This window comes from Poecilia mexicana, unplaced genomic scaffold (assembly GCF_051168715.1).
Source record: "Poecilia mexicana isolate PSO_F unplaced genomic scaffold, ASM5116871v1 scaffold_19, whole genome shotgun sequence".
Lineage (NCBI taxonomy): Eukaryota > Metazoa > Chordata > Actinopteri > Cyprinodontiformes > Poeciliidae > Poecilia > Poecilia mexicana.
The window spans coordinates 13545492-13558716 of NW_028263388.1; the positions used below are offsets into that span (position 1 = coordinate 13545492).

The 13225-nt window shown below is 38.7% G+C and overlaps 1 protein-coding gene across 3 annotated transcripts in view; it reads left to right on the forward strand.

Moving 5' to 3' along the window:
* The window catches only part of tanc2b (tetratricopeptide repeat, ankyrin repeat and coiled-coil containing 2b), a 155341-nt gene that overhangs the window by 62383 nt on the left and 79733 nt on the right, over window positions 1-13225 (forward strand). For 2 of the 3 annotated variants that reach the window (XM_088016495.1, XM_088016496.1), the window contains exons 1-2: window positions 4400-5601; window positions 9362-9541. In XM_088016495.1, the coding sequence (XP_087872621.1) occupies window positions 5283-5601; window positions 9362-9541 (499 nt within the window). In that variant the 5' untranslated portion in view covers window positions 4400-5282. Of the gene's footprint in view, window positions 1-4399; window positions 5602-9361; window positions 9542-13225 lie in introns of those variants that run through there. The other variant, XM_014989907.2, reaches the window with a different exon arrangement.

The following is a 13225-nucleotide window of genomic DNA, read 5'->3' on the forward strand; positions in this document are numbered from 1 at the left end:
GGGAAAAAAATATCCGAGAGAAAACTTTGACAAACATTGTGAATCAGACCTGACTAAGCCGATTGCATTTCTAGCACACATTTTTAAATCATCTCCAAAGACTATATTTATTGTCTTATTTTAGAGAAATTACTAAAATTGCTGCTGAGTCTGTATTTGAACTTTTCTATTGTCATGATTATGCCATCCTGCTGCGTTTCAATCACTGCTTTCCGCTTGAATTCGTCAAAACAAATGTCTGAGTTGCGGATCCCAAGCCACAGCTGGTCTGAAATCGTCTTTATACCAGAACCAAAAGCAGAACTAAAATGTAATCCAGAGCACTACACATTGAATGTCTGTTAGATATTTTGTCACATAACTGCAGAAAAGATAGAAACATCAATATCTTGGTGTACTGCAACATAAATCCAAAAATGCAACTAGTGTAGCCATTATTTCTCCAACTCTAGGATCTTTGCTTCTCTCCTTGTTTATGTGTAGTGATTTGGATGAAAGTGGCTTCTTATTGTTGCACATTGGCAGGATGTGAGAACCCACCCGCTCTCCTGCGGTGGATCAGGCCCAGATCACAGCAGCGAAGGAGAATGGGCTCTTAACGAGCTCTCCAACAGAAGATGTGTGTGCGTGTGTGTTTATCTTTTGTATCCATGCAGACATTTCTGTGTTAGCTCACGCTGAGGCTCGTGCTAATGAAGACTTCTGCTAAGTTTAGAACTGAGCAGATGTCGACACAGTGTGATTCATTAAGGTGCTCCACTTTACAGTGAATCTGATTTTAATGCAGCTATAATGAAAATTAAACCTGATTAGGACAGAGTTTGTTTTGAGGCCTGCAGATGTTTTCACACAGGTGGATATGAATCAGCAACATAGTTGTGTTGTCCAAGAAAGTGATTTCCAATAAAATACCAATATTATTCTGCAGCTTCAGTTTAAGTTATACAGGAAAACATGATTCTTAATCACAATGCAGCGGCTTTTGTGCAAAGAAATCCCAACAATTTTCAAAAAAAATGTTGTTCTGGCATTCACAACCATGCCATCCATTCTTGAAGTCAGAAAACAAACTTGATTAGAATAATGCAGCGCAGAACAAAAATAAAAAAAGCGTTAAATGGAGCAAGGACTACATTTTGTCTCGACAAAACTGTCAACTCCCTACAAAAAAAATAAAAAAAATTCAAACAAAGGCTTGTACTCATTTGTGTGTTGTCTTAAATAATTAGCGTTCATTTTCACACTCTCCTTTGACAACTGTCTCAAGAAAACTGTCCAATCAATGAACAACTACATGACCACAGGTATTTCCTTCAATACACTGACATGTTTTGTTTATGTTTTTAAATTCTGTTTCATACATTAGAACATAAAAGTCTTGATGAGGCTCATTTGTCAGATTGAAAGCACTTGTTAAACATTTATTTCTGTAACATTTCTGGAGTCACTTTTTATTAGTCAGACGTCTTCAAATGTGCTTAATTTAGGAGTATGTGAAAAATCATGATAATTATCAAAATCAAAAAGCCTGAAAACCTTAGTCTGTGTGTCTCCTTTATCTACATAATAATTTTCACTTGGTGAATTGAGTTTCTGACATAAAGGACTGTTTCAATAATATTCCAAATTACTGAATATGACTGTAAATATATAACATTCAGAACGTATATGCCCTTAAACTCTGACAGGTGAACCCTAAAGCATTGTGGAAGATCTGCTTAAAAAGATAAATATGCCCTCATTTTAATTCTGCTGACTTAACTTAAGCAATGTCAACATCTTTTTGTGGTTTAATCAGTAAGTCTGTGAATACAAAGGTCAAGGGGATCTCCTGGAGGCTATTTTCAAATATTGCAGCCATTTTTTGTATGTAGTATGTTTACAAGTGCTCATTAGGACCAACAAGGCTACCAGGAAAAATGCATGAAACTTACTTAGACTCTAGTGATTACTACTCGTGGGCATACTTTGTGTTATTTTGATGAAGCGTAAGAAAAATGGGCCATGACATGGTGAGTAACTGGGTTTTAATTAGTGTACTGCTTTTCTTCCTGCTAAGAAACTTTGAGACCTAGTTTTGTTTTGGGGGGCAATGTAACTTTAAGGTCCCAAAGTGGCAATAAACTACAGAAGAGCTGAGGTGCTGAACCAAACAGCCAAGTCATGGGGCTGTCAGCGAGTGAATTCATTAAGCTTAAGGACGCAAGTCTCTGGACTCATAAATTCTGGGTTCTTTCACCGTCAAGCTACTTTTTTTTTTTTTTTTTTTAATATTCTTCCAGTTTAGCTTTTATTTTTCCACCCTTTATTTTTACGAGTCCATCTTCTAGTTCAGATGTTGACAGAAACCCAGGAACAGCTTGTGCGTGTATCCGTTTAGTACAGGATGATCTCAAAAGGTTTCAGTTTACCCTTCTTTGATTAAACACTTGTGTTGCAATTGTATGAGATGTTCCTGCACATGTACAAACTGTTGGGTTCTTTTCACACCCTAGCCAATAACTGTAGCGCTTCTGCCAAAGCAGTGATATGTGTGCCCTTATTAGCTCTAGCAGAGCATAAATGTACAGAAACAGTAAATTGCCATGCTTAAAGTTTACATGCTATTTCTTAAAGGGTTTGCATTTTGGTGAAAGCATTTAAAATAATGTTTTTTGAAAAGTTTGATTTTTTTTATTGTCTTCAGACCTATCACTTTCAAAAGTTACTGCATAAGACTGAAATTGAGAACTATCTAAAGGAAAAATAAAGGGAAAAAAAATTAAAATATTGATGAGTTTAAACTTTGTGATCAAATGTGAAAACTGAACAGTAAAACCAATGTGCACTTTACTTTCAGACTGGTGAGATTAGTGATTTTCAGTAACAGGACGGTATATAAAATTAAAGGAAAGGAAGCAAAGTTAGTTGCATAAAAGGGAAGTCTTATTTTCTAGCCACGTTAAGATGTTTGAGGTTCATTCAAGCTGCTTAAGAGGGAGAGAGAGCAGCACTCTGAGTAAATAATACTATACCCCCTCACAATATAGTAAACTTGCTGTTTTATCACTTTAAGGTTTTAGCTTCTGTTCATTATTAAATGTAGTTTAAATGAAGGTGGCCTTTAGGAAATTTCAGATAAAATAGGGACCTACATTCTATATGAAAACAGAGGCTGCTGCTAATCATGCTAATTGATAGCGCAAGCTGCTAAGGCCAGTTTAAAATACCAACTTCTTAGTTAATAATTTCATATTTGTCTTAAAATGTATAAAACCCAACAGCTTCCTGTGTTGCCTCTGTTCCTTACATTAAAGATTAATGAATGCTCAGGGCGGAAAGATTAGGAAAACCTTTATTGATTGCTGTTCTCATATAATTTCACATTATGTTTTTTAATGAGCAACCTTAACTGGGGGAAAAAAAAAACTGCAACAAGGAGGTCAAAGCAACTTAAACACCAGTGATCAGAAACGGGCACACAAAACTGAACAGTATATCTTTAAAAAGTATGTTTTTGAAATTAGAAATTGAATTGAAATATTTTCATGACAAATATTGCTCTGAAAGAAAAGTATTGGCCAAATCAAAACCGTTGAAGCAATAAAAAATGAAATTAATTTAATTTAATCGAAACTGTTAACTAATAACTAATGTTTAATTATGGCACAAAAAGTTAATGTTTGATGGAAAGTACACTAAAAGACAAGTGATTGTAATTCAGTGCTAAATAACATGCAATCATTGTTCACGCATAATAACATTTTGTAGTTCGGTTAATAAAAGGCGTTTTATTCTCTTCCAAAACCTATATAGGAGGGAGCATGAACTCATTTCTCACTGAGAAGGCTGGATGTGTTTCGTTTCCAGCAGCCATTGTAACTTTTCAGGCGTAATTCAGTATGAGTGTAAATTTAAATGAGATTACCATGTTCATAAATGAAGGTATTTACTTGTTAATACCTCCTCAGATGTAAAATTTCAGTGTGACTCAGTTTTTTGTTTGTTTTTGCCTGCTAATCAAATGTGCCTCAAAGTGTTTAGTTTATTTTAATGGTGCCTTAAGTTCACCTCTCCCTCTCTCTCTCTTGCTCTCCCTCTCTCTCTCTCTCTCTCTCTCTCTCTTGCTCTCTCTCTCTCTCTCTCTCTCTTTCTGTCTCTCTCTCGCTCTCTCTTTTTTTTATAAGCCTGCATGTAACTCTTTTCACTACTTCATGTATCTTTAACGTCCACATTGATTTCCACTGATATACAACATGATTTGGCGTATTAAGTAATTTCCTTTTTCATTCGAAGTTGTAAATTTGGCTCATTAGTCATGGGAAACGAGTATTAAAAATAATCTGCAGATAGCTACATGAATTTTGCTCAATCCGGAAAACTCTGAAAAAGTATGGAGTTGGATTTAGACGTCTTCTAGTCCAAGGCAGTTGTGGACAAAAGGAAACAGAATGTGCAAAATATTTGTCACAAACTTTATTCCTAAATCCATTGTCTAAAAGTGACATCCGTCCGTCGTCCATCTGGAATAAAATCATAGAGGTGTTGAGGACTGGGTCTCAAAATTACTAGTAACTCTCAAACTTTGAGTCTGAACATGTGGAATTTGAACCTCAGAAATATTTGGTAACCGAGTAACCCCGGCTCTGCAGTCGGTGTCAGTGTCAGGTCGACCCAGTTCTCACACAGTCATGCCCCACAGCTTATTCTATCAGTTCATCGACGAGCTTGATCTTTCCACCAGCGAGCCAATCTAACCCACTGTGCGGCTGCTGGATAACATTGTGTGAATCTGTGAAGGCAGAGATAATACTGAATTATTTGTTTGGGTTTTATGAGTTGATGGTGTGATGCGTGATTGAAACACAATGTGACCCCGACTACTTCCTTTGCTCCCAGTGGGTTTATTTTAACCTTTTTACTTTTTTCTGGACTCTGTCTGTATCCTTACCTGCATATTATAAATGCGGTTGGTCAGTTTTTCTATTATTTTCCTGTGATCTGAAGTTACGCTCCTTGCTTAACGATTTATCATGAAACAATCCACTGATCCTCTCTCGTTTGTAGCTTCATCTGCCTCTTTGCTCGGTTGGGCCTGATTGATCCGCCTATCATTCCCCTGATGTGCATCTATCCAGAGAAACGCCCACTTTTTTTTTTTTTTTAATGGTGATCCTCTTTTAGTGAACCATAACGCCCGTTGAGCTTTTTGACTGTAGCTTTCATCACAACTGCACGCGACATCGACTGTAATTGAAGCAGTTTTCTTATCTAGAAGAGCCTTTAGTTGTTTCTTTTTAAACATGGGGAGCCAGAAAAAGTGGAGCATGGCACCGCGGTCCCCTTTCGCAACGATCAGGGGTCATTTGGGCCCGAGGAGGAAGGGTGTCGAGAGTTTGTGTGTGAGCAGCCTGCTGGGAGTTCTCCGATCACACACCTGGCTGATCGGAGACGAGGAAGTGGCCCTCCTGCTGGCTCGGACCTCCTCGCCCTGCTTCCCTCACCCTCGCGCTCACTCCCTATCTTTCTCTGTCTGCTCCTCCTCTGCAGATGGTGGGAGCGACGATTTTGGAGACCCCCGCTCGCCCAGTTTGGACCCTCATCTGAGCCACATTGGCCAAGGTAAACGATGGTTTCTTTCCGCGTCCTTGCTTCTTTATTTCTTCCTCGCCATTCTTTTTCAGACTCCCTTAATGTTTTTTTTGCCCAGGGAGTCTATTGAGTTTTGGTTTAGTGGGCTGTATTTTACTCAGCTTTATAGGAAAAGAGTTTACGACTGCTGGAAATGAAGTTATACTTACAGGGACAGAACTGTATGAATTTTATGTTCCTGTAATTCTGTCTGTAAATCTGAGCGTCTTCCTTGGGAAACAGGCTGTTTATTGCAGAGGTCCAAATGCCTGGGCTTTGCAGGAAATTTTGTGAGCAACAAAAATCTGATGCTGTGCTGTTCGCCTCCCCCTCCCTCTGTGCATGTTTTGAACTAAGCACCTTGATGAGTAGGTGTTTTTGTGCTCATTTCAAGGCCTGGAGAGGCCCTCCTGCACATCTCTCATCACGGTCTAAAATAAAACACCATCATTTTGCCCTTCAGTTATTTGATTCTTTAGATTTCACCCCACAAGTGTGGCTGGTGCTCTCTCTCCAGCTGTATAGTCTTTGCCCCAGATCAGAACGATTTTCAGCTTTCTAGTTCAACACATATTATTTACTGACTGGTTGTCTGACTTTCTTTGGAAATAAAAATGTACTGCTTCGTCCGGTGTTTTGCTTTTTCTTAATTAGAGATGCACCAATTAAAGAGTCTGTGGCTGATTTCTAACCACCAAGTCTTTGCAAAATTCCAAATTACATTTCTTTTTTAAGAGACGCACATAACAAAATGCTTTTTTTTCTGCTCTCTTCATAATCTAAACATCAAACTGTCTGAATGCTGTATACTTTACTGCAAAATAATGTAGCTCCTTTAAAACAGCTCAATGTTAGAGAGGCGTCTGCATTATTAAAATCATAAACTGCAGTCAAATCCTCGAGGTGGTAATGAGAATTTTTAAAGGATAGTAAAATGCAGAAGTCACATCAGTTTTTTTTTTGTTTTTTTTTACTGAAAGATCATTGTTATTGAAATAAGCAACTCTTAGGATTTGAAAGGAAGTATTTGATTCACTGTGAAGCAACATTTTTAACGATTAAAAAAAAAGGATTTTTATTTTTTTTTTCCATTCCTTCTTTTATTTCTTCAGATATTTTTGCCATCATCTTTACTCATTTAAACACCACTTGTGCTTCCTCTGATGAAACTTTTAAACATCGGTGCTGAAATTAACTGCATCCTGAACTGTTATCTGTGAACAGACGGCATTTCTGTGTTTCAGATAGTTTCTTACATCTTTGTGCTTCCCTTTTCTTAACATTTAATAGTATTCCCTCAGTATTAACTTAGACACTGAAGAGTGGTCTGGTTAGTGGGAACTGATAGCACTTACATGGGGTTTTCACTGACCAGAAAAAAGGGCTGGCTTTTAAATTTCCACTGAACAGTCAATCCTAAAATCATCCTATAAATTTCTCTACTTTTTTAACGACTTTGTCTTTATAGTAAAATGTTGCATTTTTTAGTCTTGTGGTTGCTAATTGGTTGGTGACAGAATAACTGAGAGGTTTCTTCGTTTTTTGGGGGGGTTGGATTGGAAAAGAATCGAGTTGGATCTGGACTAGCGATAATTGCAACCAAAATACCAAGTTTCCTCTCTGGTTTTCCCTGCACAGTCTGCATACATGTGGACAATTTCCATACTCTTGGAAGTAACCACGACTCTTGGCTGTTGTTTTCCCATTTTTTTCCCCCTCCCCTTTTCTTTTCCAAGTGAATGACTGGAGCAAATCCAGAGCCACAAAGAGACGAAAGTGTGTGCGTGTGTGTGTATGTGTGTGTGTGTTTGATATTCACACCAAATGTTTTCATACATGTGTATTCGTTCTCACAGCAGCCGCTTCTAACAGCCACCCAGACTTCCTCTGGGACTTGTCACAAACCGGTGTTTGATAATGACTTCTTGTCCCACCGTTGCAGCTGCTGCGTGATGTGAAACTGTAGCTTGACCAGTTAGTTTGGCAAGCCTCTCTGCAGGGATCTAAAGCCACCCGTTGAAGGTGTTTTAAAACTGAATAATGTGAAGTGTGTAATCTTTTTAAGAATCCCGAATTGTTCTAATTTATGCTTTTCGAAGCAGAGCAGAGTTGATTAAAGATGGCGAGCGGCTGGTTATACCCTGCAATTACTGCTCATTGTGAAAGCTTTACTGTGAAACAGTCGCATGGTCATGACTGTGCTCTTTTTTTTTTTCCTTTTCTTTTTTTTTTTTTGATCTTTCTAAACACATTTTATGTGGTTAGAAAATGCCCCTTTATTATATATGAAATGTGGAGTATTGTTTTTCAGTGAGATTAGAGGTTGCATTGGCTGTTGTTTGTAGAAAAGCGAATGCAAGCTGCACATGTTGCCTGCAGGGCTGTTTCTGCTTTTAGGTCATGCTAGCCTTTACACTCAATACAGATGATGCGCTGATAGGATCCAGGGACAATCCAGTGGTGAAACACCCCATTTAAAGAGCATACACTTTATACAGCTGCTGAAGATATAAGGAGAAAACAATCAACACAACTCAATAACACCCAAAAGAATTAACTGCTAATTGAACACTGCTAAGAGTTGGAAGGATTTGTCAGAACATTTGTTTTAATCATTGGGGGGGGGAAAAATCTGCTGCTTATATTAAAGCCAAAGCATTTTTTTGCTTAGTCACCTTAATTTAACTTGCTATCGCACAAAAATGAAATGGAGATCTCTCAAAAGATAATAAAACAATAGATATTAATAATATAGGTGATATTTAAAAGAAATGTATGGTACTGTTTTAAATTATTCTGAATGGTATTAAAAACTGTGAGAATTCTTTATTTGCATCAATCAAATCCTTTTAAAACCGCTGACTAAGTCTTTGTCATGTTTCTACTGGTATTTTAACCAGGTTGGAAGGCCTCCTTGTCATCACCTTAATCTTTAGCTTCCTCCACGGATTCTCTAACAGGTTCAAGTCAGGAGTCTGTCTGGGCTGCTCCAATTTGTTTAAACTGCTTGTGGTCAGAAAAAAGCACATTAATAATCAGAAAATATTGATTTTAAACTTAAATGTTCCATAAGTATGAATAAGTTCAGGCTTAACTCTGATTTACGTTGGATTATAAGGGTAAACCTTCTCCAATTAAATCAAAATGTACAACAAAATGGCAAAATTAAGAGAAATAGATACCATGCCACTTTATTCTTTGGAGGAACAGAAACAAACTGTTTGAGGAGATTGCTGCAGAGTTAAAACTTTTTCACCAGCTTGCATTATAAAGTGAATTTAAAGACTTTTTACTCTGTTTATATTGTCGGATTGTATTGGCTTGATTCAATTGTATATTTCTGGAAGTGACTTTTTTAGTTAGTGTGTATTCTGTCATGTTATTTCTTTCTTTTTTTTTTTTTTAAACAAACCTGAGTTTATTAACCTTGGCTACCTGGTAAAATACAAATGATGATGTTCTTATGCAATAAACCATAGAAGTGAAACAAGTTGCACTTTCTTAACATCATTGTATATTTTTATTTGCTTGTCCACCTTATTTTTTGTCATGTGATTTAACTAAAACCTTTTTTTTTTTTTAGAATTAAATGCCATTTTCTCAGTTAAATGCCATCTCTATGAATGTGTTTGTGGCATTTCTTTGTTTCTATAGCGGATACTGATCCTGCATCTCCCCCACCAGCATCGCAGTGTTATGCATTTTTAATGCTCCGTTCAAGACAAACATCTCTCGCTCTCCTGTTCTGAAGGTGGCAGCATAGACAGCGACTGTGCCTTCGAGGGAGACTACGCCGTTCCCCCGCTCTCCATGACCGAGGGCATGCAGCACATTCGCATCATGGAGGGCGTGTCGCGCTCTTTGCCCTCCTCCCCACTGCTCGCCCACCAGGCCATCGGTGTCAGGCTGCAGCCGGTGAAGAAACTCACAGGTACCGCTGGCGGGACAATTACAGTCAACACAAATGTGGGCTAAGCTAAGTTCACCTCGGTTTTTCATGTCTTTTTCTGTAACTGTCCTCCTCCAAAGTCCCATTATGCTATTTCTCCCTCCTCTAACCTAACTCATACCACTCTGAGTACAGAACCCCACCGCACCAATTCAGGTCGGATTTTGTGAGTTTTTAAGTGTCCAAGTGGGGAAAAAAAGGGGTGTGTTGTTAATGAGCAGTAAACGCTTACTGGATCACTTACCCACTAATGCTGAGAAGAATAATAAAGCTTGTAGTAAACACTGCAATTTCCAATTCTTGTAATCACTAAAGCCCAATCTAATTGGCATTGCGAAGAACAGCTGATGGACTCCAAGCTGCGGTCAGCTCTGTCCTCCTCCATCTTCTTTATCCCCTCTCACTAATTGTTTCCGTCCACACTCATCTCTGACATTCAGAGAATGTGGGAAATTGCCTCCGCTCTGTCTCCCCATTAGCTGGATTATGAGACTGTGTCATGTTTGTTCTGCTATTATATTAGGGAGCATTGTGGGTTTGGTACAACCAGGCAGCACAGCACATCTGAAGCCTAACATCGGATCAGATTTCACATTATGAAACGAAGTATCGACTGCCAGGCCTCGCCCAATGCCAGCGGAGCCTCAGACATCTAGTGCCTCAAATATTTACTGACGCTACAACCACGGTTTCTTTTCTGTCAGTGTTGAATAGTTGTGAAGTAGGAGGAAAGAAGCAAGAAGGTCCTTGGTTTGAGTCCCAGCCTGTGGTCTTTCTGCATAGCTTGCATGTTCTCCCTGTGCGTATATGGGTTCTCTCTAGGTACTCCGTCTTCTTACCACAGTCTAAAAAACATGACTGTTAGGTTAACTGGTTTCTCTAAATTCTCCTTGGGAGTGAGTGAGTGTGTGCATGGTTGTTCGACCTGAATGAGTGTTGGCCTACAATGGACTGGCGTCCTGTCCATTGCGTACCCTGCCTCTTGCCCGTTGACCGCTGGAGATTGGCATCGGCACCCCTCACGACCCTGCAAGGTTAAGTGTTCTAGGATAATGGATGGATGGATTTTCAATTTGGATTTCCCAACTTAATTTTCCCATCACAGGTTTTTTGACATTTACCGTAAAGTTTCTTCCATTTTTCAACCATAACAGCCTCAAGCTGTTTTTTTTTGTTTGTTTTTTGTGTTTTTTTGGACTGCTGTGTGTAGCTCAATCCATCTCCAACATCATCATACCCATAGCAATACACTGCTACTGCTTTGGGTCCATAGGAGTAGTGTTCAGTGTTAGTTTTGCAACTTTTAGATTTACATATATGTTAAAAGTTACATTTTGGTGTTATCTGACAAAAGAAGCGTGATGTTTCCACTGCATTGTTACCCAAACAGGACCTCTTTTTGTCTTTCTTTTAGTGATTGGTTTCCTCCAGAAAGGGCAGAAATGTCTGCAACCCAATACTTGTCTTATCTACAGATTCTCCCACCTGAGCTGTGGATTTCTGCAGCTGCTCCAAAATTACCAGGGGTCTCTTGGCTGCTTCTCTGGTCAATGATGTTATTGCCACATCTGTCAGTTTTAATGTACAGTCATATCTAGGTAGGTTTGCAGTTGTGCTGTACTCTCCATTTATATGATTGATTGAACAGTGCTCTTTGAGATGTACAGTGCTTGAAATATTACTTTAGACCTTACCCAGCTGTAAACTTTACTTTCTTCCATATCTGTTTGTTGTGCTCTTTGGTCTTGACGAAGCTTTTTGTTCACTAACGTCCTCCAACAAACGTCTGAAGCCTTCAAACGACTTGATTTATTCTGAGGTTAATTTACACACAAGTTGACTCTATTTACGAACTATCGAGGCAATTGGTTGCACCAGATCTTATTTGGTATCATCAGAGTAAAACAGGCTGAATAATGCTTGGCACAGTTTTCAGATTTTTAATTGAAAAGATTTTAAAACTTTCATCCCCCCCCATTTTTTACAATTAGAAACAACTTTGTGTTGTCTTCACACAGAGTCGCTTCATAGGTCAGGGATGCTTCTGGATGCCTCTGTATTTTCATAGTGGGATTGTAGAAGCTTGATTCAGGAGTCACCACTAGGGCGCACCAGACTCGCACCCTCTTTAGATCATTCTTAATATGCCACAGGGAGTGTGATTTTGACATCATACGGAATGGTTTATAGTCTCTTAAGGGACATGCAAGTTTAGAGGAAACGCAGCATCACTTTCCTTCGTTTTAACAGTCAAACAGAGATTCAAAGAAAAGCTGCTTTTAAAGGGTTTGAGCTCAAAGATCTTAAACTTGGAACAAGTAAGTGTTAGCGGGTCAAATCTTATTTCTCTCTCTCTCTCTCTCCCTCCCTCTATCTCTCTCTCTTGGCTTGTCTGAGTTGTTTTCATTTTCTTGTCTGTAATGGTTCATGGCAGCCTCACTCCATAGCTCTGCTTTCATCTGTGGGTATCAAAGTGAATTTTTCAGAGCCACAGTGTGGGTGTGTGTGTGTATAAACACCTGTGTACGTACCGGCGTCGTTGACAGCCAAAAATAGCCTGATTAATGATTTGCTGGGCTGTCTCATTTGTTCTATTCTTATTTCTGAGGCCGACACAGGGAGAGGTCTCTTTGCTGGACTGTCGCACACGTGTGCCATTATCCGGCCTGAGACATTACACCAGGCAGGTGAAGCTCGTCTTAGGGGGGCGCTTTTCATATTTTTAAGTTTCAGCTTAGGATTTGACAATTTTTTCATATCTTAAAACTGACCTTATGTTTCCACTGTTAACATTGTCTTCTTCCTCTGTATACCTATTTGATCTACACCCCTAAAGGAAACATATTTTAGTGCTTTTCGTTTTACTTCGAACCTCCCTTAAAGGTATTTTTGCAATTTTAAGCTATTTGAATTCAACAACAGATAATACCAAGTAGATTTATGCTTGTAAACAGCATAAAGCTTGTTTATTTTGTGGAAATTCTTTCTATGGGACATTTGAGTATGTGTCACAATCACTGGCCACTTTATTAGGTACATTTTTCTGGTAATTAATTAGAAACCTCTTTCAGCTTTATTCTTTTTGGTATAGATTCACAAAGGTATTATAGACATTTCTAAAAAAAAAAGTTTCATATTAGTGTGAAAACTGCATATTTTTCGGCTGAACTCCACATTACATCCTCCTCTTCCACCACATCCAAAAGTTGCTCCATTGGATTGAGATTTGTTGACTGTGGAGGCTATTGGAGTACAGTGAACTCGTTTTTATTTTCGTAAAAGCTTTGACATGTTTTGAGTTTTTGTGAAATGGAGCATTATCCTACTGGAAGTAGTACACTGTGGACATAAGGGGAGGTGCATGGTCAGTAGGAACACCTGGTTGGACTGAAGGGATGAAATGACGCCTAACTGGCTGCAAAGGGACCAAGGTGTGCCCCACATCATTATACTGCCACCAACAGCCTAAACGATTGACATAAGGCAGGATGCATTAGATTCTGACTCTACAAATTGAATATAGCAGCGACAATCGAGGCTGATCGGTCTAGGCTGTACTTTTTCCAATCTGTTGTTGTCCAAATGAGTTGCGATTGTCGAACAGCAGATCCTCTAAGGTCCTCAAGCTCTCAACATTAAAACACCTTAGAGTTGAAAAGTCTTATT